The sequence below is a fragment of the Microtus pennsylvanicus genome, chromosome 4 (genome assembly GCF_037038515.1).
Source record: "Microtus pennsylvanicus isolate mMicPen1 chromosome 4, mMicPen1.hap1, whole genome shotgun sequence".
In the NCBI taxonomy this organism is placed as follows: Eukaryota; Metazoa; Chordata; class Mammalia; order Rodentia; family Cricetidae; genus Microtus; species Microtus pennsylvanicus.
The window spans coordinates 118,871,473-118,896,948 of record NC_134582.1 but is presented as its reverse complement, the minus strand read 5'-3'; the positions used below and the strand labels follow the sequence as shown (position 1 = coordinate 118,896,948).

General features: G+C 45.2%; 1 protein-coding gene and 1 long non-coding RNA gene across 3 annotated transcripts in view; one reads left to right on the top strand and one right to left on the bottom strand.

The window, feature by feature from the left end:
* Positions 1-14,378, bottom strand: part of Pfkp (phosphofructokinase, platelet) — a 63,618-nt gene extending 49,240 nt beyond the window's left edge. For both annotated transcript variants that reach the window (XM_075970272.1, XM_075970271.1), the window contains exons 1-2: positions 14,147-14,378; positions 506-579 (exon numbers count right to left, since the gene is read on the bottom strand). In XM_075970272.1, the coding sequence (XP_075826387.1) occupies positions 506-579; positions 14,147-14,261 (189 nt within the window). In that variant the 5' untranslated portion in view covers positions 14,262-14,378. The remainder of the gene's footprint in view (positions 1-505; positions 580-14,146) is intronic.
* Positions 14,379-14,468: 90 nt separating this feature from the next.
* Positions 14,469-25,093, top strand: LOC142848916 (uncharacterized). Its single transcript, XR_012910488.1, has 3 exons — positions 14,469-14,557; positions 23,772-23,907; positions 24,817-25,093. It is a non-coding gene; the product is annotated as an uncharacterized LOC142848916 (long non-coding RNA).
* The last annotated feature ends 383 nt before the right edge of the window (positions 25,094-25,476 follow it).

Below are 25,476 nucleotides of genomic sequence, written 5' to 3'. Positions count from 1 at the left end.
TGCACACACACACACACACACACACACACACACACACATTAAAATCTCAGATCTGCAGGGCAGCAAACGTGCTTGTCTTTCTAAGTCTAGTTTACTTTGTTTAACATGGTTTCCATTTCCAGGCAAACTCATGACATCATTTTTATTTGTGCACTAATAAAATAGATTCTTCACTGTGAGGCCAAGACATGAGCAGACGCTAGGGAGTGGTGTCAGCTTCACATTAAGGTTGGGAAGCTCAAAGCGGCTGTCTTTCCATCCCTCAGACTGTTCTTTGACGTCGGCTCAAAGTTAACACATTCAGGACCATTAACCCAGCAATCAAGACCAGGAAGTTGATACCAGCATGACTTTTGTGCTGTCTTATCTCATTTTTCCCAGCACCTCTGGCACTCAGTCAGGGCAGGCAGCAAGAGAGAGAGACCTGAGAGAGTCAGGGCTTTGAGCCAGTGGGCGGTCCGAATTCCTGAGTCAGAGAAAGCACAAATGGGAAGTAGGCACTGACCTCACATATAAAGTACACTTTGGCCCCCACGTATATTCCCATGCGCACCACAGCACGGACAGCAGCGTTCATACCTGTGGAAGGAACAGGAGCAGTTGTCAGTAGAGAGCTTGAGGCCAGTTCACCAAGACCTAGGCAAACTGTATAACTGCCTACACTGTTTCCTCATGAGACATGACTATGAACCATACCTTTAGGATAAGTATAGTAAATATAAAAAACAGTTAGAAATCAGGGTACCCTGCATACTGGGGTTCATCTAAAGATGAGTTACATTACAAAAGAACCTAGGGTTTTTTTCAGTTCAGAATATCACTCAAGGCTTCCTTTTCTGTGTCTAGCTTGAGGCTGAGTAGAGCTTGCACCTCCTTAGCCTCCCGAGTGCTGGGGGTGGATGTGTGTGTGCTCTGCAGTACAGAATGCTAGGCAACTCCAGACAATCACTGAAGAAAACAGAAGGCAGATGTTGCTAGCCAAAGTCAAAGAAGCTAATATTGAAAGGGGCAATCGGTCTTGGGAAGGTGAATACTTATTTTATCCGTACCTATCGGTGTGATTTAAAAGTAGGCGATGGTCTTAACCACAAAACAAACCATGGCATTTTTGTTAGAAGAGGAGGTAAAACAAGTCAGTGTACTAGAAATCGCCATAGGTCCTTAAGATAGACCAGGGACATTTTCCACACTTAAAGTCACAGTGTGCAATAGAATGCAAGGCCAGAAGCTCAGATTTACTCTCAACTGAGATAACATTTCGGGAAGCTGAAAGCTTGCTTTTGTAGCCTACCAGTGGCATAACACTTGAAGAACCTTGTACCACCTTAGCTCAGGATCTAAGACCCAGAAGTAGAGAGGAGACAAGGAGAAAAGACCATGCCCAGAAAGGATGTAGTCCTCAGCCTCAGAATGACGAGCAGCTCGGCTTTCAGCCGGGTTCCTGCCAGGCTACAGTTTTCTCCAAATCTCCCATCTTGGGTCTTAAAATTGTGGGAAACAAATAAGAAAAGTAGACATGCTGCAATACAGAAGGATGACAGATGACATCTTTAAGTAAGTACAAAATAGATTGGGAGCTGGGGCAATGACTCCATCCACGAAGTACTTGCTGCATAAGCATGAAGACCTGAGTTCTGATCCAGGCCACCCATGTAAAAAGCCAACCACGGCAGTGTGCTCGTATTCCTGAAGAGACGAAGACAGGAAGGAGGATTGTTCAAACTTGGAGGCTAACTATCCTGTCCAAGTCAGTGAGCAGTACCAGATTCAGTAACAGACCCTCTCTCAAAAATAAAGTGAAGAACAATTAGGGAAGGCACTAGACCTCTGGCCTCCACAGAAATGGGCGCATGCCCACACAAATATACATACAAGTTTTCCTCATTTTCATTTCCACAAATCTCTTAGAAATGTATACATGGGCTAGAGTGATGGCTCAGAGGTTAAGAGCACTGACTGCTCTTCTGGAGGTCCTGAGTTCAATTCCCAGCAACCACATGGTGGCTCACAACTATCTGTAATGATATATGGTGCCCTCTTCTGGCCTGCAGGAATACATGGAGGCTGAACACCTGTGTACATAATAATAATTTTTTTTAAAAAAGAAACGAAACGTATACATGCCTTTATCATGGAAACTCATAGTCTCAATTTTAACCTTCCACTCAAATCATATTTTAGAAGCTAAAGATTTAATTTGAATAGTCCTCTTTGGCAAAACAACTAAAGAATCCTGTATCATTGACTTTAACTCATGATCACACATAAGGCAACAACCATGTAAGACCCCCACCCCTTAGTGGTAAAGCACTTAACTGCTGTGTCCTACAGAAAGAACCTCATTGTTCTTGGACTCAACAATGTTTGAAGCGTTTTCTGCCAAGAGAATGACTGTTTTGGCTAAGGTGTACATACATACATATGCCACGCTCCTCCTGCGAAAGGGTCCATGGGAAGGAAAACCAAACTGGCATGCGGGAGGGGGAGATGCCTAGCCACATCCTGAGGACTGTCCTGCTAGTTGGGGACAGTGAGACATTCCTGTAAGATCCTCTGGAACTTCAGCATCATCCCCACCCGTACTCGCCCACTGCAGCCCTTCTTTAACTTCCTAGTTCTGCTTCTCCAGTCTCCCCCTTTCACTGCCAGACAGAGCTGCCTGCCCCTCTGAATTCACAGCTATGTGCTAATGACGCAGGCGTCTCTCTCCTTTTAGCTGTGGATAACAGCAGCACTCCCTGGCTCCCGCAGAGTGGCTGTGGTTCTAGGGCTTTGTGCTACGGTTATAATCACTTAATCAACCACTAGGTACCTGAACTGTACACACCCTGGAAAATGGGTTGATGCAGTACCCCAAGGGATGATGCCCTGGGCCCTTTTGTGCCTCCCTTCTCTGAAGATCTCATTTCCACATGTTCCCTCCCTCACCCCCACAGAAACATGACCTCATGAACAAACTTGGGGGTTTGAAAAGAGTGCGTGTAAAAGAAGAGACAGAAGGAATGAGATTGCAGAACACTGGGAAAAGAGAAAGCTGAGTGTGGTCAGAGAGACAGCGGTCTGGCTGGGCTGCGGGGACGTAAAGAAACATGAAACCACTCCCGGCTGCGGGGAGATTATCCTGCCAAGCTCTAACTCATCAGGAAAGAACTGTGATTGCACTCCAGGCCCGAGGAAGGGTCCTAAAACTGGGGCTGGAGGCTGCCTCAGGAGCTTCTCAGGCACAGCTCTAGAGTCTGTATCTCCCAGGCTAACAGCTGACCCCACCCCCACACCCCACACCCCCACACCCCCCATCCTACCACGCTTCAGGAGGCACAGCCTGGAGGCTTCCATTCACTTGCAAACTAATCTTAAGAAGTTAATCGCTAGAGGTCCACCTTGGCCCTTTAGGTGGGATTGTCTGAACTGCCTCTAGAGTCAGCTCTGTACTCTGAAATCACCTAGGGAAGCCTGCTGAAGTCCAGATTCCTCTAAGGAGCCAGGAGAAAGCTGGGGCTCTGAAGGATACTGCCCAGGAAGGGGTAACTAAATTAATTAAACGAGAAGCTGGGATTTAAGCCTCCCTTGCGCTTTAACAAGGCCAGTTTCAGAAGACTGCCTACTGGGGCCTGATTCCCATCTAAGGGCCACAGAGATCTTGGGCTCTGTCTTTGAAAACATGCTGTCAGACAGAATAAGATGCGCCCCAGGAAGGTTCTGGGAAGAGGCGAACCGGGATCAAGGAGGAAACAAAGAAACCAATATGTTGACAAGTATCCTTACGACTTGGGGCTTATAGTCTCCTGGGTAAACATCTGTGTCTTTTCACTTGGGGCTGACCTTGTCCTCAGCCACCTGGTCATTTGGGACAAAGAGCAGATTCAAGAGCTTCCCTCACACTCGGCCTACTGTTTTCCCCAGAACAGTTACAGCACAGTGTTCCTTCCCTCATCTGTTTAGGTTTTACGGTCTGACCTGGGACTCCTAGGTATTTAATCACCTTCCTTCTAAGCAACAGTCTTAGTGTTTTTTTGAAAGAAATCTAAATCCCAGCCCAGTCCTCCCGGAAGGCTTGGAACAAGAATAAAGATAATCTAAGGAGACATTGATGTACCTCCCTTTGTCTTTCAGATTATTGAAACAATGGACCACAAGGAACTGGAATTTCCCCAGGAATCTCATGCTGGGAGAAAAAAAAAAAAAGACTGGAGTTTGCTGCCAGCCAGAGTAGAGCTTTCTCTCAAAAGAAGATGCATATAGTTCAGCTAAATTGTCGGAACATCTTTCAAGTAGGCGGGCTTGGCAGTGCATACCTTTAATCCCAGCACCATGAAGGAAGCAGAGCAGGTGAATCTCGGTGAGTTCAAGTCCAGCCTGATCTACAAAAAACAGTTCCAGGACCCCTGGGATAACAGAAACCATGTCTCAAAAAACTTTAAAAATAAAAGAAAAATAAAAAAACAAAACAACAACAACAACAAAACCACCTTGCCGGACAGACTGTAGCCCAGATAGAGGTAAGTCACTGTTGGGCATGACCACACCGGCCCAGGACTGCTTAGTTACACAAACCTCTTGTCTTCAAGTTAACCTAATCGCAGAAGGTTTCAGACCTGGAAGGTAGAACTGGGGTGAGGTGGGGCCGTCTATGAACTTCTTCATTTCTCTTCTCAGGTGTGGTCACTCTGCACAAATCTCCTTTTTCTGTTTTTCACTATTACTTTGCATGTTTAATTGACATATTGAGGGCTGGTGGTAGAGCCCAGCTCGTCAGGCCTGCCAGAACCAGGCCCTGACCCTAACAACTCCAGGAACAGGTGCAGTCTTCTTATAGAACTGAAACTAATTTAACATGGAGATGGTGCTGTTGGGTGGGAAACGTGTGACTGAATGGAAAAGATGGACATGTCGCCAACGGTTCTCACTAAAGGACAGTGGAGGAAAAATAGTGGCAAGTTCACTTTTTCCTTGAGGCCATCAAGGAAACATTAGGTAAATCTTTATTTACTGGCTGCTGTGAGACACACCTCACCCGTTGCAAAGGCTGGCTTTGAAACACTACTCTGGCAACACCTAAACTCTGAGTCCTGTGAAAGTAACTATTTGAGATGAAAGAACTAATCACCCTTATTCGACTGCTGCACATGATCTATGGGTACCTAGTAACAAACCTATGTACCACACCTCTAGTTCCCAAGATCCTACGCCTTCTTCTGGCCTCTGCAGAACCCACACACATGTGGCAGTCATTCACATAGGCACACACATATACAGACATAAAGCAGAAAGGCCTTTTAAAAGATGAACATAAACCATGCCCTATATTATCCTTGCTGCTGTAGTTATTCATTAAGCTCTGTCTCTAAATGATGTTGATAGGGAAGGGGTGTGGATGGAGGGACAGAACCCAGGAAAAGCCTATTTCCCTCACAGTTATCAAGCTATGAGCCACCCTGACCCCAGGTCCAAGAGTCAACATCAGAAGGGCTCAGATAAATCTATAAGGATGTCCTCATCTGTCTAGCCATCACATATACCGCATGTATGTGGATTGAGTGTCTACTCTTTTCCAGGAGCTGGTGGGAGACTTTGCTGACATACCAGCAGAGACCCTGGCCCTCTGGAGCTCAGTGCAGTCAGGAGAGGGCAAAGAGCAGTAACATAAGCACCAATAGTGCCCACCGACAGGATCTGGAAATTCAGTTCAGTGGTAGAGGACAATTTGGAGACCCTGGATTTGGTCTGCCACGGTGGTAAATCAACAAATGAGGAACTGAGAAGATGGTTCTGTGGATGAAGGATGGACACAATAGCATGCATATGCAAACCCAGTGCTGGGAGGAGGGGCCCCTGAAAAAAGACAGCTGCATGGTGGGTTAGCCAGTCTAGACGAAACAGTGAGTTCCAGGTGCATGTAAGAGTGTCTGACCATGGTGGTGTATGCCTTTAATCCCAGGCAGGCAGATCTCTGTGAGTTCAAGGCCAACCTGGTCTACAAGAGCTAGTTCCAGGACAGGCTCCAAAGCAACAGAGAGACACTGTCTCAAAAACCAAAACCAAAAAAAAAAAAAAAAGTGTCTCATAGAGTGGAGAAGTGATTGGACAAGATATCTGATGTCCATCCCTGTCTTCCACAGGTTTCCACACAAGCAAGAGCACACACACACACACACTGAATAATATAATAAGTTAGTAGCAAATAAACACATTAAAGATACTACTAAAAAGGCATAAATGTTAAGGAGAAAAATGTCAAGCAGAGTGGTACAGGAAACGAAGAGCTTGGAGGATTTAGGAAGCACTACGGTGGTTCGCCAGGGCTTTGCTGAAGACTAGTGTTTGAGGAAGAATCTGAAGTGGAAGAAGTTAGCCAAACACACAGCTGGAAAATACTACCGGCCTTGAAACTACAGGGTTCAGAGTGTCCCAGTGTCCACAGCAAACACCGAGACCACTGTCACCTGATCCCTGTTTATACTCACAGAGTCCATACAAAATGTATAGTTCTTTTTAAAAATAAATTACTTTCCAATTTCATATATGTGTGTGTATGTATATGTGTGTATGTGTATGTATGTAGATGTGTGTTTATGTATATATGTTTATGTATGCATATATTCCTTTGGTCAAAGTTTCTCACACAGTATACTCTTATCATCTTCCTCTCTCACCAAATGCCTTCTTCTCAAATTCCCCTTTCCCACTTTTCATGTCTGTGTACAGTGAGGTAAATTTATCTGGAGCTCTCTGCATGCACAAGGATGGAGGATGGGTGGGTACTTGCTTGAGTAAGGTCAAGTGGTCGTATCACTGAGGAAAATGACACCCCCGCCCTGCACTTTCCTTGTCGATAACTCCTCTGAGAGTTGGGGGTCTTGTGATGGGATGTTGATGGGTCACCCTTGTACAAGTCTTGTGCAATTCCACACTGAGGCCATGAGCACATGTACAACATCATGACTACCAGGGCCCTTTTTGGCACCCCTCCCATCTCCAGTTTTTACAGTCTCTCCTTTTCCCCGAGGAACAGATACCCTTTTTAGGTAGACCTTTTAAATGAAGGTGATGACACACCGTTGTGGCTCTGTGACCATACCGTTCATCAGGGTACCTTCAGATCACGTGTGTCTTGCCCACACTTAAATGTGCTATAATGGCAGTATATACAGATTCCAGTCTTAATTCAGAAAAGAAAGTATCAATAACCAATACAATAGTTATGTTGTAAAATACTGAATTACACACAATTATTTCACCTCTTTCTGTTACTTTCACTAGTATGGTTACTAATCAATAAACCACAGGCTACTAATCCAAGCCTTTTTTTGTTTTGTGTTTTTGTTTTTTTCTTTTCAGAGACAAGGTTTCTCTGTGTAACAGTCCTAGATATACTGGGAACTAGCTCTTGTAGACCAGGCTGGCCTTGAACTCACAGAGATCTGCCTGCTTCAGCCTCCCAAGTGCTGGGATTTAATGTGTGCACCACTGCCGTCTGGCTGCAAACCTTATTCTTCATGGACAGAAATGCTCTTGAAATCTACTCACTGATGTGTGAAGTACTGAACACAGCCTGCTACGTAACTAGGTCCTTATTAAACAATGGTGAACACTTCATACCATAGGACCTACTTCCTATGGACAATTTTTCACTGACTTCCTTTTTTCTCCCTATTTATTTGCTACTGTTACAGGCACCACTGAAAAGAATGTATTCTCACTGGCCTTCGTATACCTAGAGTTTCGTACACTGTCTTTATGGTCTCAGCAGATGAGGTCTCGCCTAGCTTGTGCCCCCCACCTATTCAAAAGCCCTTCTGCTGTTTCCTAGGCTGTGCTTCCACAGTAGCATCCTGTCAGTCACATCCCCCAACCCTGCCTCCCCAAGCCTCCACCCGTTTCTTCTGAGTCACCCAACCCCAGTTCTCTGCCTCTCCGTTCCACAAAGTGACCTTTATCAGAGGCAGACAGTAACCTTAGCATGGTTTTCCAGCTCGGACAAGGTAAATCCAAAGTTTACACACAGCCTGTGCTGACTAGTACCTACCCAAGACCACTTCCTCCCATCCCCCATAAGGAATATGGCTCCCTGGCCTTGGGCTACTTCCTGTTGGCTCCTCCCAGGCTTTCCAAGGTTCCGCAGGCCTCTGTAACTCACACCTTTCCCCTCCTTCTGGTACAGGATCCTACTCGGCTTGCAGCAGCCTCTGAGGTATACAGTCCATAGGTTCATGTCGTAATAGGGATAGAAAGGACTCCAGGGTTCTACCTAAGGTTTCACACATTCCACAACTTGTTCCTGTGGTGGAATGGTTATATAAGAGCATAAGCAGTCTGAATAAAAGCAGTATAAATTTGAAAAACATCAGACAGAAAGAATGACTGCTTGGGGCAACTACGTGCCCACCACTTTCAATTATTTCTAATCAGAAAACTTGTAACTGGGTCACATTTTTAGATAATGGACCCTGTGTTATGAAATCCGCTCAGACAAAATGCTGATCAAGCCGAGAGAACAGTAACAGAGGGCCACTGGGTTGATGTATTAGGGAAGTCTCCTGGGAGCCTCGGCTAACAAACAGCAGCCCCTTTGAGCCCTGAATCTAGTGTGGTCTGTAACCCACCTGGGGATAGAGGGATTAGGGAACTCCAGGACCATTCCCAGCCTTTGGCAGAGCCGCTCTATCAGCATTGTCCTCGCAGCATCTTTCAGGTGGCAGTGAGCACAGTGAGGAGGGACAAGGAAGTGACTGGGGGGGGGGGGGGGTGGAGTGGACAGTGATGTTAGAAGACCAGAATGGTCCAGCCCTTCTTCCTTGGCTGTGTCCCACTTTTGTCTGATGATGTAAGGAGATAAGGGGCTAGGGAGATTCAGGGTGGGGGGGAAAGAAAACTGAGAAAGGCAGAGATGGGACATTCTGACTGCTTCACCTTGCAAATAAGAAAGAAACTCCTGTATTCCTTCTAGTAGGTGGAAAACGGGGCCTATAGATAAGTCTGCGTCTAGGGCGACTGTTCCCTATGTTTTAAAGCTGCATCCATCGAGACAGGCACAATTACTGTAATTCCAAACAAAATACAAGGTGGCAAGGCCCGGCTGTGAGGAAGAATCCAGCCTGCATGGAGGGATTTGGTAACAAATAAAAATACAAGAGTGTACTCCAAAAATGAGTCATCTCTCCGCCGAGCACAGCCACCTGCTCTTCACCCCTTGGGCACTCTACTCAACGTAGTCATTCGCGTGGTGACTGTGTAGAGAATGAATGCACCTTTGTATTCTGACATCTGTCTCCCACATGGGGCGACCTTATCTTCATATTTCTAGTTCTGGTGGCTTTTGACGATTCATCAATAGATCAAATCTTAAACAGCCTCAGATTCCCTGGCATGAACAAAGCTCTGGTCTGATCCCCAGCACCAAGAAAATAAGCAAACACTACAGTGATGGACTTGCCCTGTATTTTTGCTTAAATAATTATCTTATTATCTGAGTGATGCCCTGCAACGATGCACTCAAAGAGCAGACAGGCAAGGGTTTTAGGATAGTAAACACAAGTGCTTGTGTGCTTTGCTCATACACACACACACGCAGGCACACACACACAGGCACACACACACACACACACGTTTGTGGAGCTGTGTGAAGTCACATGTCTACTGTTCACAAAATCTTTTCTGCATGTACTGGCGTCCCATATAAGCACAGCTATGGGTAAAGAAGGGGCCCAATCAGGGCTCTCATTTGGGTATTCAATGGACGCAGACTTGCTTTGTTATTTTCTTGGAATCGATTCTTGTATCCATCCTTTCAGAAACCAATCCAAAGACTTGGAAGTTCACGTATAAAGTTGACAAAAGTTTTTATAGAATTTAGCACATCCTCCCATAAGCCTTGAAGCATCTCTGCATTTTAGTACAGCTAGCACAAGGCAAACGGTTATTGTGCTGTATTGGTTAGAGGGTAATGACAGCGAAACAAGTCCATGGATATTTTAGTACATGCTACACTTAGAAATATATGTTCAAGCCATGTGTGATAGCATTTGCAAATGTGAAATCCACAAATACGGAGGGCAGAGTGAATGTATAAGATAGAGGAACCAATTCAGCACCTGGGCCAAGTCTGTGGGTGCCTCCGGCTTCTAAGCATAATCTTCAGGCTCTTTACAATTACTAGTGGTTGGTACCTAATGCTCAAAGGCTGACAGAGCAATTTTGATATGTAAGGGTCTAATTCGCCTAATGCTCCTAATTCACCTAAATGCAAATTTGCTCCCTGTCACTTTACTGGTGATTCCAGGTTGGGAGACAGTCAACACATACTTCAGTGCTTGCTGCCTGCCATGCAGGATGTTGTGAGCTATAGTTGCACTGAAAACTGTCAACAGCACAGTGTATCTGCATCCCATCTACAGCCACAAGTTCCGGCCCTGACACTCACTTCTGCGAACTTGAGAAACACCAGAGCAGCATCTTCAACTTCAGTGGCTCACGCATCAGATTAGCCTGGCACCCAGAGTACCTCAGCCTACCACATAATAAGCAGTCTTTAATGGCTAGTTACTTTCACAGAGCCTTGGAGAGATTCATATAAAATCTAAGTAGGTGTTTGGTAAATATTGTATTAATGTTGATGTCTCCCATAGGCAATAAACAACTGAGCATACCCTAAACACAGACCATGGATTCTGACTAATTTGAATGCAACCATACACCAGACCCACAGAGGTCACAATCTAGCTTTTTAATTATCACATTAATTAGTTTATTTATCTGTATATGTAGAGGGGACAGGCCGTGGTGCACGTGTGAGTCAGAGGACAAATTGCGTGAGTCAGTTTTCTCCTTCCACCATGTGGGACTCAGGGATTGAACTCACCGGGTTTAGCAGCGAGCACATTTACCCAGCAAGCCATCTCAGCAATCTGTTACAGTGTATCTAAAACCATTTATCATTTTTGTGCAGGAAGTAATACTGCCTGAATGTGGGCACTTAGTCATAGTCAACTTGCCTGTCTAGCAATGTGGAGTTCATTTTAGGCGAATGTGAAAATAATGGTTGAATTTTCAGTTTCATTTTAGAATGAAACATATAAATTTCTTTGGAAAAAGAAAATTTTCTGCTACTTTTGTATTGAGTTTAAGCCACATGGTTTAAGCCACCTTGCTATTACTAATAGTGTAAAAAAAAGGCATTTACCTGCTCCACTAACAAAGTGGTCCAAAAAGGCTCTATATACATTTGAGAAAGCTGGGCTCCATTCACTTTTGAGCAGTGACTCAACCAGTCTTATAGAGAGAGATCCCATGAAGACATGGTCCAGTAAAAAGGTTTTGGAGACAAGATTTCATAAAGCATCATTGAAATCCTGCTACCACCAGGTACGTGCCTCATGGTCTTGCCTAAGTTACTTATTTCTTGTGAGTCTTTCTCCCTACCTCCAAAATGAAGAACTCAGTATCTTGTAGCCTTGTCATTAGGAAGATAGATGAGAACTACAAGACTTTGGCATATAAGATGTATAGAACATGTACTGTACCAACTATGCCATTCCAGCATTCAATTATACTATCATTCTGTTAGTGTAAGATTTAAATTTGCATCCGACCTCTGGCTATGAACAAACCCCTCTTTCAGGAAAAATCAGGTACTGATGAAGTCAAGATGGAGTCGTGGAAGAATAAAAGTACAATAAACACCATCCATCCCAGGGGTAGAGACACTGCTAAGTCCAGGTCCTCTGAGCATCTCAAGAAGCTTTTCCAGGAAAAAAAAAATGCATGCACCCACTCAAACAGGTCCAATACAGTATCACAACAAAGCATGACTGTTTATACAAGTTCTAAGAAAAACCAGGCTGAGTACCCATACAACTGGCTCTGACGAAACAGCTCAGGTGTGACAGGACACAGTTGGTGCCCACTACTAAGCCGAGAGCAACCACCTTCCATGAACCTGATACCATACTAACCCAGCGACGTTCAAATGCAATTTTGGTTTTGAAAGTATCCTTTTTGCACCGAAGAGACAGCAAAAGAATTTAAAAATCAGATTCCCCACTTCTCACCTGTGGAAGATCCAAGATAAGCAGAAAAGAAAATGAAGTTTCTGCCAAGTATCCAAGAATCTCAGACCATTGCACAGAGGCTAAATATTTCAGGAAACGTCTTTGGCCAGGGACGTCAAAGGGATAAGCCATCAATACTGGTTTTCTAATCAACCAGGACGTTGATTCTAAAATAAAACCTTTCACCACTTCACCTTGCTGCCCTAGTGGCGGTAAGCCTCTTCCTGTAGTGGCAGTTTCTCCTTCTGGCTGCCCAGGATAAGATCCAAAATACTTCCAATTTTGCCTTAGCATGGTTCTGTGTAAGGAGGCAAGCACTTTTGAAACCCTTGCATTTAGATGGGAAACTACTGAGTGCCCTGGTACAGATGACTGCCTGCCCCAGAGATGGGTATCTTAAGGCGTTAAATTTGGGGTAACTCTGGTGATGTTATCTCACATTTCACTGAGCTGTTTTTCCAGCCTCCGATGTATCACGGCGTTCTGTGTCTCTGAGAAACAAGCCCTCCATGAAGAAAGGTTTGTACCGAGGATCTCCTTACTAAAATACTAGTACTGCTGCAATCCTGCTTTCCGCGGAAAGCAGCGCCTAGGGTGACTGATGTTGCCATTGGCGCCTTTAAGATAATGGGAGGGAGAGCACTGGGGACCCCTCACTGGGCAGACCTAACTTCCGGTGTCTGGGAGCCAGATGCTAGGAGCCTCGGATGCTACTTGAAAGTGAGCCGAGTCGGTGCGGGAGACCTAAAGCACACCGAAGACTACGGGCGCAGCATCACGTAGGCTCCAGAGCCACGCCAGGGCGGGGCGGTGCCCTAAGCCCCAACCTGCCGGGCACCAGCGCTGGCCCCGCCCCGCTCAAGGGCAAAGTGAAGGTCATCTGTAAGGGTGGGCGGAAAGAACACCGGGCTCCAATCCAAAACCTCCCCTTTTGTGAAAAAAAAAAAAAACGTGTCATTTGGACTCATCTATGGCAGAGGAAAAAACGGAAAAGCAAAAGCAAAACCCAGCTCAGGAAACTGTCTGCAGCCGGCGCTAATCTCAAGATTTGGAGAGGGTGTACACTATGGAAATGTAGGTCTAGCTCCTCGAGTGTTCCCATCAAGGAATTAGCATAGGAAAACTCACCGTCTGGGAACGCCAGTGCCCTCACGTGTACCCAGGGAGAGAGACCGGGGGCGTGATGTGGTCACCCCCATCGCTTTTACATTTTAAATATTCTCTTGGTTTATCAAGTCCAAGGGCCTCTACAGCTCTGAAATCTCGCCATTGGGAGAAAAGGGAAGACGGGAGTCGGTGCTCTAGAGAGTACCGGTGACGTCTCGGAGTCCCCGCTTCCTGGTCTTTCCCGTCCTGGGGAGGCTGGCGGGAAGGGCCTAGAAACCCATTTTAGTTTTCAGTTTAGTTACTAGCAGGAAGGCGACAGAAAACCTTTTAAAGAATCTCCCTAGTGAAAAACACGAGGCGCCCCCGACTGTCAACGCCACACCCGGAGAGACCCCTGCGCGTCCCCGTCCGTGCTTCCCGCAATGCAGCAGCGGGGAAGCTGCTTGAATCGCGTGGGAGGCGGGGCTGGACAGGAGGCGCTGCGGGAACCCCGCTGTTTTCTACGCTGCCTAGGGATTGGGGTGGGGCTAGCGCTATGCCATCCAAATAGTCGCCTGTACCTAATTTCCCGAAAAAACTCCTGGCTCTATCTTATGACTCAGACACTAGACGACTCCATTGGCTAACTCATTTAATAAACCTGTGGATGAAAAATTTTTTCATCTTGCGAATAAAGGATTTTAGAACCATACCCCTCATCCTCTGCACCTCATCTGGCAATGGAGCTCCACCCTCTATGGTCGCCCCTCAAGCACCCTAGTTGTTCCTAGCTTAGGGCTGCCTCTTCCGGCTCTGGGCCACCAGTTCGCCTAGAATCTCACCGTCATTTTCACCCTTGTCTCATCCTTTCTCCCAGATTCACATCACCCAACGTTTCTCTCTAGCTCTCCCTCTCTTCTCACCCCGATTATCCTCTTCTACAGCCCTCTCCAACAGCCCTCCCCTCCCTCCCTTTGCCCGGGAGTCAGGCTAGAGAGCCGGTAGGCGCGCACCTTGGGCATCCCCGCCGCTGGTCAGGACACCGATGGCTTTGCCATCCCCAGAGAGGTGCTCCAGGTACTTGGGAAAGGAGCCGCTGGAGGCCGAAGAGGAGTCTACGTCGCCCATGGCGAGAAGATCGAGAGATGCCGGAGAGCTCCCGCTCTGGTGCTCAGCAAGCAGTGAAGACCTGGCCCACGCGCCCGAGCCTTGGAACCGCTGCCCCGCCTGCACTCGCGGGAGCCGCCCACGCCCCGCCCGACGGCCAATGGGCGGTGACGGGAGGCGGGACTCTGGCAAGGGCGGGGCCTGTGGGTCTAAGACTCCAGCCGGCAGCCGGATGGGCAAGGAGGACTTAGTATTAGGGATGCGGCGCTGCAGGCCTTGAAAGGTGGAATCAGATGTGTGGCACCATCTCAAAAGAGGTATGGAGGGATCATTGCCCGGTATGGAGCCCATAAGTGGATGGCAATGCAGATGTGGGTATGCTTCCGCAAGTGGGCGTGGAGCTGGCGGGCCCACCACGTGGGCGCCGAGGCTCGTGGTGGGCCCATCACCCAACCTGCTCTAGCTGTTAGAGTGGCGGTTGAGGAAGCCCAGAGGTCTGTGCAGCAGCAGAGGCACGCGACTTGCTTCCAGTCAGATTCAGCCTTTTTGTGCAGGGTCCAGAATCCACAGGATTCCCCATTTTCCACCTCCATTCCTAAATCAAGAAGATATGTGAATAGATCAAGTTGTGTCACTGACTGTAGAGAAGAAATTGTTTATAGAAGAATGTCGGAAGGCCACATCCTCAGCAGGCAGGCCTGGGTTCTGAATAACCCAAAAGAAACCCTAGAAGGTGCAACAAGAAAGGTTTAGCAGGTATAACGAGACACAGTTCCCATCCAATGAAAGCCCTCGTCTTGCTTTGTTCACCAGAACCCTGAAGGTTCTGCTAGAAACTACAAACGCAAAAAAAAGGGGTATGCAATCTGTGTTTGATTGTTAGCTGTTTTGGAGATCCACTTCCTGCAGGTTCCTTCAGCAGCCATCCCAAGAATAAAACCGCATAAACAGCCAAACTGGATGGCCCCTCAGAAGGGGTGGCAGCCCTGGCCCTCTTTCCTGTGCAAATGCTACATGGTGAATACATAGAAAAACGAGAAACAAAAATAACAAAACTAAGCAAAGACAATACAAGTAGTGTAACTTTTACTTGTCTTTTCACTTGTAGTTCAACCATAGAAAAGAGATGGAGGCACACGACATTTGGGTCTTCCAACTCACTCCCTAAGTATCAAACATTTAGAGAAAAGACAATCCAGTGTAGACAAGGATGGATGAGGTCTGATCTCTGCCTTCCAGAATTGATTGAGCAATTCCTAAACTCCCGTGATCAACAGAAGTTGGCCATCTTCAGGTCCCTCCCTCCACCTTCCAACTTCTGGGAAGTCAGCCAGGAAAATACATATTTTAACAGGGCCTCTAGAGTTTTCTGATGAGCTCTAAATTCAGCAGTAGGAGTATCAATCTAATGACCTGCTAATGGATGGTTCCTGAGCATCGTTCTAAAAGGGAGGAGGAGATACTACTGGGTGTCTTGAAAATGGAGTGGAATTACCTGGACCTTCCAAAGGCAGTGTGTTTGTTTTGGAGGCAGCGTGTGTCAGGCTCCAAGCACTTCTCCCCACAGCTGTTTCTGCAGCTCAAGGCTCAAGGTGAAGCTCCAGGAATTTTAAAACACGCCCTTCTAGAGTAGACAACACTCTAAAACAGTGCTTCTCAACCTTCCTAATGCTGCGACATTTTAATACAGTTCCTCATGTTGTGGTGACCCCATCCATAAAATTACTTTCCTTGCTACTTCATAACTGCAGTTTTGCTACTGTTATGAATCCTAATGTAAATATCTGATATGCAGGACCTCTGATATGTGACCCCTGTGAAAGGGGCATTTGACTCCCAAAGGGTGCCCATGACAGCTGGCTGCACCTCATGAGACACAGCTTCTCTGTTTTGCTCCAATCCTCTCAGTATGTTTTCGGTATTAACTCCTCCCACCTGTGAGGATCATACCTAAGCTTATATATCTTCATACCCCGTGCACACACCTTTCTTCAGCCTTCTTCATCTCCCTTCTGTTGACTCTATTATTCCAGATGTACAGGTCAAAGCCTCGGGTGTACTTGTAAAGTCCTGACATCTAAGACCAAGAGGACATCCTTCTGGAGTATTCTGGTCTGCTAATCAGTCACCTTAGTACCACCTGGGCTGTACGAGTGTTAGTGCCCCTGTCTAGGTAACAGCCTCCTTTCTAGTCCCTGTACCCTCTGCCTTCCTGCCGTGTATCTTCAACACAGATGTCAGCATGCTTCTATTGAAAAGTAATTTAGAGATTAAAGTGATAGCACAGTAAAGTGCTTGCTTGGCAAACACGACGGCTTGAGTTCTAGCCCCAGTCCTGTGTAAAAAGGGTGAGCATAGACATAAGCTTGTAATGCCAACTCTGGCAACCTTAAATAGATGGATCCTTGGGGTTCTCTGGCCAGCTAGCCTAGCCAAAGGGGTGCACTTTAAGCCAGAGAGACTCTCTGAAAACAAACAAAGTTTGAATGCCACAACAGAGGTGACCTTCCCACACATGAACCTACACATATATGAAAACGCGTGCACACACACATGCAAAAGTTTGTTTTGTTTTGTTTGTTAACATAAATTCAGGGCCTTGTCCATGCTCCAGTAGCACATGTTCCTGCAGAGTGAAAGCTGTCCTTCACATTTGGAAGGCATCCAGCTTTCCTATCCACTACCTGCTTGGCTGGCCAGGTTACTCGGGTTACTCGTGTGAGACCCTCAGTCCCTGCTCTTCCCTGAGACTCAGCCGGACAAAAGCTTCCCAGCCTCTGAACCCTCTCTTTCTGGCTGCAAAGTTCTCTCCCACACCCAGCCTCCTTGCCTTAAGGCCTTAATCAAGGTCACCTTCACAGTGAGGGCTTCCTGGAGAGCCCTTTTGGAATTGGTAGCTTCTCCACAGACACCTCTCTGTTTCCTCCAAAGGACCAGTTAGTGAGTCGAGTTGCGTACTCCTGGTGCTCACTACATCTGCTTACCTTGGGCTTTGGCAGGTTTTCTGCACTGGACTCCAAGTGCTTTGAACAGTGAGGACTTTGTTATTCATAGCTGCGTCCCTGAAACCTCCAACACAGTCCAGGCAATCCGTGAGCACTTGTTGAATGAAGGAAGGAACAAATCAACACATTTGTCTCTCACAGAAGGAAGAAATGCTATTCTGCCTGTAAATGCCACAGCGGTTATGGCTGAAGAAAGAAATTGGCGCATACCTGGCAGAGACAGATGTGTTCTGTCACCATGTGGCTCTATGTGTGCCTTCTATAACCACATTTCACAGGCAGTTGCTCTTTATGGATTATTAAAGATATCTCACACATTTAGGGATACTTCTGGATCTCTTTTTACATCATTTTCCAGCCTTAGAATCTTCCACTTTTGTTTCCACAGCACCATATTCTCTTACTTAGGAATCATTTCAGGGTAAAAGAATCGATGTAGGATGGAATGAAGGCAAGGGCAGGATGGGGCGGAACTCCAATGCCGCCTCCTCTTCCACACCATCCTTCCTCCTCCTCGAGTTACCCTGAGTGCATTGGTTCAGATACACCAAACACGGGTAAACAACACAGCATTTTCAAAGTCAGTGGTTGCTAAGGAGATCCCCTTGGCTTCCTGCTCTGGCCCCCACCAGTAGCCAGACTTCTTAGGAACCAGACTGTGCCTCCACCCTGCTGGCCCAGTTCCTCCTCTTCCAACCATCTGGTGGACTTTAGACTCCTCCGTAGCTGAAGCCATAAAGGAACCGTCCCTCCCTAGCATCACGTCTTCCCTCCTCTTCACGTCCTTGTCCTCGTCCTTCAGATTTGGGGAAGTTTAGGAAGAATGGAAACTGTGTCTACAATTTCTTTTTCAACCCAGGCCTTCCCTACTGATTTCCTTTCAGAACCCTGTATCCTATTTAGTTGTTATTCTTTAAGTTATGTGTTTGGATACTTCTCAAGAGTCTGAAGCAGACCTATGATGTACTGGAACAATATCTAGAAACTGCAATGAAAGGAAATCAAAACACCAAATTATTTTTGTAAAGCATTCAATCACTATTAATTTTAGTTTTTCTAGGCCATTGAATCAGTGATATTCATTAGAGGATCTTTTGAAGGACACTCTTTTCTTTTTCTTAGTATTTACGTCAATTAACAGAGACTACCTTTTCTTCCAGCATCCAGTGAAATAAGAAAGCAGCCGGGCAGTGGTGGCGCACACCTTTAATCCCAGCACTTGGGAGGCAGAGGCAGGTGGATCTCTATGAGTTCGAGACCAGCCTAGTTTACAAGAGCTAGTTCCAGGACAGGCTCCAAAGCTGCAGAGAAACCCAGTCTCAAAAAAAAAAAAAAAAAGAAAAGAAAAGAAATAAGAAAATAAGCATTTTGTTAAAGTGAAAAGAATGCATTTGCTCCTTTAAGACTACCTACTGGATATTTTGGCAATTAATAGTGTTATTTAGAAAATGGAGAATGATAATTTATTGAAAGGTAAGTTACACTTATTACTCTGGTAGCAAAAGAGATCACTTTGTACTTTAATTAACTTAGGATTTGAAAACAGAGGGAACTATTTGGAAGGAGGAAGAGGACCAATAGCAGATGGGCAGGGTGGGGCAGGAGAAGGTGAATATTGCATGAGGCTAGGGATGTACTTCGAACATTGTCTAGCATGCACTAAATCCTGGGTTCCACTCTGTGCCTAGAAAGAAGAAAATGATGTTGCACTCTTTTAATCCCAGCACTCAGGAGGTTAAGGTAGGAGATCAGAAGTTCAAGTTCATCCTCAACTACACAGTGAGTTTTGGCCTCCATGAGACCTGTCTAGATGTGGGCGAGAATGAATGAGCTGGGAAGGTGAATTAGTGGGTAAAGTGCTAGCTGCTCAAGCTTGACAAGCCAAGTTTGACCCCTGGGGCCCATAAAAAACTGATGAGCTAGACAGTGGTGGCACCGGCCTTTAATCCCAGCACTTGTGAGGCAGAGTCAGGTGGATCTCTGTGAGGTGGAGGCCAGCCTGATCTACAAGAGCTAGTTCCAGGACAGGCTCCAAAGCTTCAGAGAAACCCAGTCTCAAAAAAACTAAAATAAATAAATAAGTAGATATAAATAAATAAATAAATAACTGATGATGTGACATGAATCTGCAATCTGTAATTCTGGTACTCATACAGTAAGAAGGGAGGCAGTCAGGATAAGTCACCTAAAGCTTGAGGGTCAGCTAACCTGGAGTATACAACACATCAGCAGAAAAAAAGAGATACCCTGCTTTAACACAGTGGAATATGAAAATAGACTCCTGAAAGTTGTGCACTGTCCTTGATATGTGTGAGAGTACACACATACATGCGCGCATGTGCACACATACACACACAAAATTTAATAAACTACATTCATAAAACAAAAGTACATTGTGTGTGCACAAGAATGTTAAGAGAAAAAAAGATGTGATTTTGACAGTGTTGCAGTCCGAATAAATGTGTTCCCCCCACCTCAGTTGTGAAATGTTGCAATTGCATGAGTCTCTGTGTGTGTAAACACAGTCCTGTGGCACTTGTTGTTGCTTACAAGTGTGAGCTTGTAACTACCAGCTCTTTCAATTTCCTTGTACAGGGAACTGTTGTACGGTGTTGATGGGAATGGAAATTAGCACAGTCATTATGGAAAACAGTCTGGAGGTTCCCTGAATAATAAAATAGAATTTGCATGTGTTCCAGCAATCTCATTACTGAGCTCATTTCAAGAGGAAATGAGATCGCTATGTTAAGAGACATATTTACCTTTTGTTCATTGAGGCAATCGTCATTAGAGCCAAAACAAAGGTCAGCCCAGGTCTAGTCCATCAATAGATGAATGGATAGAGAAAATCCAGAAAAACAGACACGCGCTTATATACAAATACAGACATATACTGGGATGCTAGTCAACCCTAAAAATAGAAGAAAATTCTGTCATTATGGCAACTTAGTGAAGCTGCTAATGAAAAAGACAGCCCAAGACCAAACATCAGGTGATCTCATTTATACAAACAAGCAAACAGTAGCATCTACAACAAAAATCACCCATACTCCACAAATTAACAGGAGAAGAAAATAGAATGATGGTATTGGAGGCTGGAACGGACTGGAGAGATGCAGGCCAAAGGTTTAAAAGATTCATTAAGTAACAGGAATAAGTTTCAGAGACATATCGACTGCCTGCAGAATGCATTGATTGTTGCTGTGGCTGAATCTGGAGTGTCCCCACAGGCTTGTGTTTTGAACATCCAGCTCCCAGCTTGTGGTTCTATGCTGTGGGATAATGCTCTTGTACACTGTAAAGATTTTTCACTCAGTTTAATAAAATTCGGATTGGCCAGTAGCCAGGAGGAAGTACAGGCAGGGCAACCAGACTGGGAAGAGGAAAGGCAGAGAGTCAGTCACCAGCCAGACACAGAGGAAACAAGATGAGAATGCCTTACTGAGAAAAGTTACCAAGCCATCTGGCTAAACATAGGCAAGAATTATGGGTTAATTTAAGTTATAAGAGCTAGTTAATAATAGGCCTGAGCTAATAGGTCAAACCGTTCATAATTAATTAAAGCCTCTGTGTGTTTCTTTGGGACTGATCAGCTGCGGGACCAGGCAGGACAGAAATATCTGTCTACAGTCCTATTTTGAAGGTTGTAGAGTTGAGCTCTTAGGATATGGAGTTTGGCTGTCAGAAGCAGGGCTACAGGTGGAGACCTTTAAAGATAATGAATAGTTCGACTCTATTCTGGTCTAGTTCTCTGCATCCAGTTTCACCCTGTTCACCTGATACTGTGAAGCTGCTCTGACAGAAAGACCCTCCCTAGCATGATGGATTGAACCCTCTGAAACTGAGCACAGCAACCCTTTCCCCCTTAAGCTACAACTGTGAATATTTTGGCACAGCAGCACAAAGGTCACTAACCCATCAATGTATCATCTGCCTGAAGTCATTGGGAAACGTTTTACTGTACTTACTACAGACAGTACTCCAGGGAGATGATGGATAAACACATAACTCCATTCAATTGTTTTATAATATCTACACAGAAAACCTTGCATAGTACAGCATAAAACACATCTTGATTTATCAACTAAATTAAACCTTTGCTTTAAACTAGCTTGTGAAATAACTTATTTCCTTAAGAAGTTTTCATACATTGTTTTAGTTGATTCTTTTTTTTTTTGGTTTTTTGAGACAGGGTTTCTCTGAGGCTTTGGAGCCTGTCCTGGAACTAGCTCTGTAGACCAGGCTGGTCTCAAACTCACAGAGATCCGCATGCCTCTGCCTCCTGAGTGCTGGGATTAAAGGCTTTAGTTGATTCTTGTAGCAAGGAACTGCTTGTTCATCCCGGCTGCCCAGTACTGAAACAATCACACAGAAACTGTATTAATTAAATCACTGTTTGGTCCATTAGTTCTAGTTTCTTATTGCCTAACTCTTACATCTTAATTTAACCCATTTCTATTAATCTGTATATCACCACGACATTGTGGTCTATCAGCAAAGTTTTAGCACATCTATTTCCGGCAGTGGATCCATGGTGTCCCCTCTCTGCCTTCCTTCTCCCAGCTTTCAGTCCAGTTTTCCCTGCCTACCTAAGCTCTGCCCTATCAACAGGCCAAGGCACTTTCTTTATTCATTAACCAATAAAAGCAACACATAGACAGAAGGACCTCCCATACCAGATTATCTTCCTTTTTAAATTCTTCTTTAAAACGAACTTTTATTTATAGTATTTATTATTAAAAACTTAATAGTGAATAAAAATATCACACACCAAAATTAAGCAGACCCAAAGTCTATACAATTTAACGAACGCATACACTGAGAATTGGTATTCAAAACAGAAGCTGTAAAACCTCACATTAAATTTTTCCCTTTAAGTGTCAAATGAATTTTATGTACATATCCACCAGCAAAATTTCCAGTGGAACTTTTGTTGTGGAAAGCATTTTCAAAAACAGGTTAAACTTTTCTTACTTCATTAATAAAACTAGCATTGCTCATAGCAAACTAATAGAAACTGAACCTATAATAAAAGACCTTTTCAATCTGCAGGAACGTCTATACCTGGAGCCATGTTCCTGTTAGTGGTACATGTCAGTATGCCTGGGTCCATTTGGAGTTTTCCACATGTTTGAGTCTAAACTCTCAGAGATTCTTTGAGAAGCCGTAGACTTCTCCCTCTGCCCCAAAGCTCCGATTCACTTGTCCACTGCTCTTGCAGAGCCTGGCAAATGAAAAAGGAGAGGTCAAGAATGGACAGAGCAAAAGCCCAGCCATGGTTCAGGGCAGAATGGAGGTCATAGGAGGACATCTCAGTTTTCTATCAGTGGCCAGGATGCCCTTGGAGCATCAAAACTGGTGGACTGTGAGCCAAGTAGTGGTGAGTTTTTGGCCCAGAGACAAAGAAGCCTGTCCAACCAGTTAAGAACCCAGGGTTCTTGGATTTGAATTTGGGGCCAAACTTGAAGGCTTGCTCTGATTCATCTCCCTGTCTTCCCTTGAGATGCATTATTTGACAAGTGACCACTTCATAGTTCTAGTTGTTTCTATGCCTTAAGCAGTTGTCATTTGAACACTTCTCAGGAACAGATTATTATCTTGACACACACACACACACATCCCTCCTTCCCATGCTCTCTCTCTCTTTCTCTTCCTTTCTCTCTTAAGCTTTCTGCCACAATGAGCTAGTCCTCCTGTGCTGCACACATGCAATGCTGAGCTACTGCTACTATGGATCAAATGCAGACCACTTTTGTCACTTCATGTATTCTAGGGTCCCTCCAATTTGTCCTCCGTCTGTCTACCTGCCGTAGAACCCATAACCTCTGTGGAGACTGCTTCTCTCACACAGACAAGGGTCACAATAGGATGGGCTGGCCTGTCTGACCAGTCTGGGAGGTGAATCATCCCCTTTGCCCTGGCCATGGATGGGCACTGCATAAAGCACTGTGTATTGGTTTGGTTGCCAATAACACTAAGAGCTGGTGGGAAAGACAGCTTCTGGGCTTATATGAACATCAGAGGAAATTTGCACAGTATAGCCAGAGAGAAGAGGGAGGGAGGAAAAGGGGGAGTAGAAGGGAAGGGGGGGGATAGAAAATATAGGGAAGAAGACAGAGTAAGCAAATATACAGAATTCCTAGAATTTGCTTCCCCACTCAAGTTCCCATTCTATTTTTGTGTTTCTAATAATAGATATATTTGAAGTCATAAATTATTCTTTGTTCCATATGGTTTCACTCAGACATCTGAATGTCCACCTTCTCACCTCCAGCTGCTCTGAAATATCTCCCTGACAGGGTATCAGTTGATTTTCTAAACAACTAAAAAGAAAAAGCTTGAAAACAATCTACCCGCTTCTACTCTTTTCTCAGATTTTTGACATTGCATGATGTTTTAATATCTCCTCTCTTAAAACTATCTCTCTCTTCTCTTTTCTTCTCTCTCTAGTAAATGAAACCAAATTACTTGATACATTTTTTTTTTATTACTCTGGGTACTAATTCCCATTTCCCACCTTTAACAGCTTTCTGGATGGAAACCCACGTGGAAAGGCGCAGGACCAGCAGCAGCAGCTTCCTGCACTTGAGGAATCAGTGGCATCCTAAGCAGGCTCTTTCCCATAGCCTGCCCACTGGAGACCTAGTCCAGCTCAAAGCTAAGTAAGTCCTGGGAAACCTTTCAGAATGTGGATGCTCACTGAAGCATTGAGCTGCTCAGTCTCACAATGGGTAAGAGGTCGGCTGTAAGGCCCTAGAATGAGAGCTGTGGGAGTAGCTTAGTCCGGGTAGAGAGCCTGACTGGCACGCAGGAAGTTCTCGGTCTGATCTCAGGCACTGAGTAAAACTGGGAGCTGTGTGCACAACTGTAACCCGACACTCAGAAGGTGTAGAAGATGAAGGCAGCACAGTCAAAAACTAAGGGTCGTTTTTTAGCTACATCACAAGTTCAAAACTAGCCTGGGCTACGTGAGATCCTATCTCAACACAAAACAAAACAAAATAAAAAAAACCACAACACACAGTGTTTGAATGCTGTAGCTTAATTCCTCTGAATCCAGTAGCGTGAGATCCTCAACATTTGTTCTCTCTTCTACTTTACACATGTTTCTTTCCAGGCCTTAATAAGTCGCTCAGTTCTACAGGGTCCCTCAGAAAACAGATTTATCATACCAGATCCCTGTTGTCTTTTGGAATTGTTCATAGAAGGCTAAAACAGAAACCTGCCGCTATGTACTCCAAATGCTACTAACAGGCCGGGCGGTGGTGGCACATGCCTTTAATCCCAGCACTCGGGAGGCAGAGGCAGGCGGATCTCTGTGAGTTCGAGACCAGCCTGGTCTGCAGAGCTAGTTCCAGGACAGGCTCCAAAGCCACAGAGAAACCCTGTCTCGAAGAACCAAAAAAAAAAAAAAAAAAAAATGCTACTAACAATATCTGGAGAAAGGAAACTGAACAGAAATCACCTTGAGCTATTCTCAAATGAGACTTCTCCCCCTCCCACCAAATGCTTGTGAGATGCAGTGTCTCCCTTCTGCAAATCCCTGACACCTGCTTCCTGTTTGTCCCCAGCACAGCTGAAATCATAGATTCGGCCCTGCTGAAGCTGCTGCTTAAGGCCTGGTGTCCTTCTAGACTCCGGTATGCTCATCGTACTTCACGTAGCCAACACGAAGGACAAACTGATGGGTGGTTCTTCAGCAGTCAAGCAACAGAATTGGAAGATTCCCTGAGTCCTGATGCTGCTCCACCCCACATTAAGTCGCCTGTGAGAATAACAGTGTTACTAATATTATCTTTGCCAGTTCTTTTTTCAAGAACTTCAGCTTGTTAGGACTAGTACCTGGTTTTAGCAACAATAAAGGTATTCCAGAACCTTTCTTCTACAAAGTTTGGAATTTGTGTGTGTGTGTGTTATTTTTTTCTTGGTTTTTTTTTTTTTTTTTTGAGACAGGGTTTACTCTGTAGCTTTGGAGTCTGTCCTGGAACTAGCTCTTGTAAACCAGGTTGGCCTTGAACTCACAGAGATCCACCTGCCTCTGCCTCCTGAGTGCTGGGATTAAAGGGGTGCACCACTGCTACCCAGATAAATTTTATTAATTTTTACTTTAGTTCTTCAGCATCACTAAAATCATCACCGCCGTCACACCACCAGCACCACCAGTACCACCACCAGCACCACCAGTACCACCACCAGCACCACCAGTACCACCAGCACCACCAGCACCACCA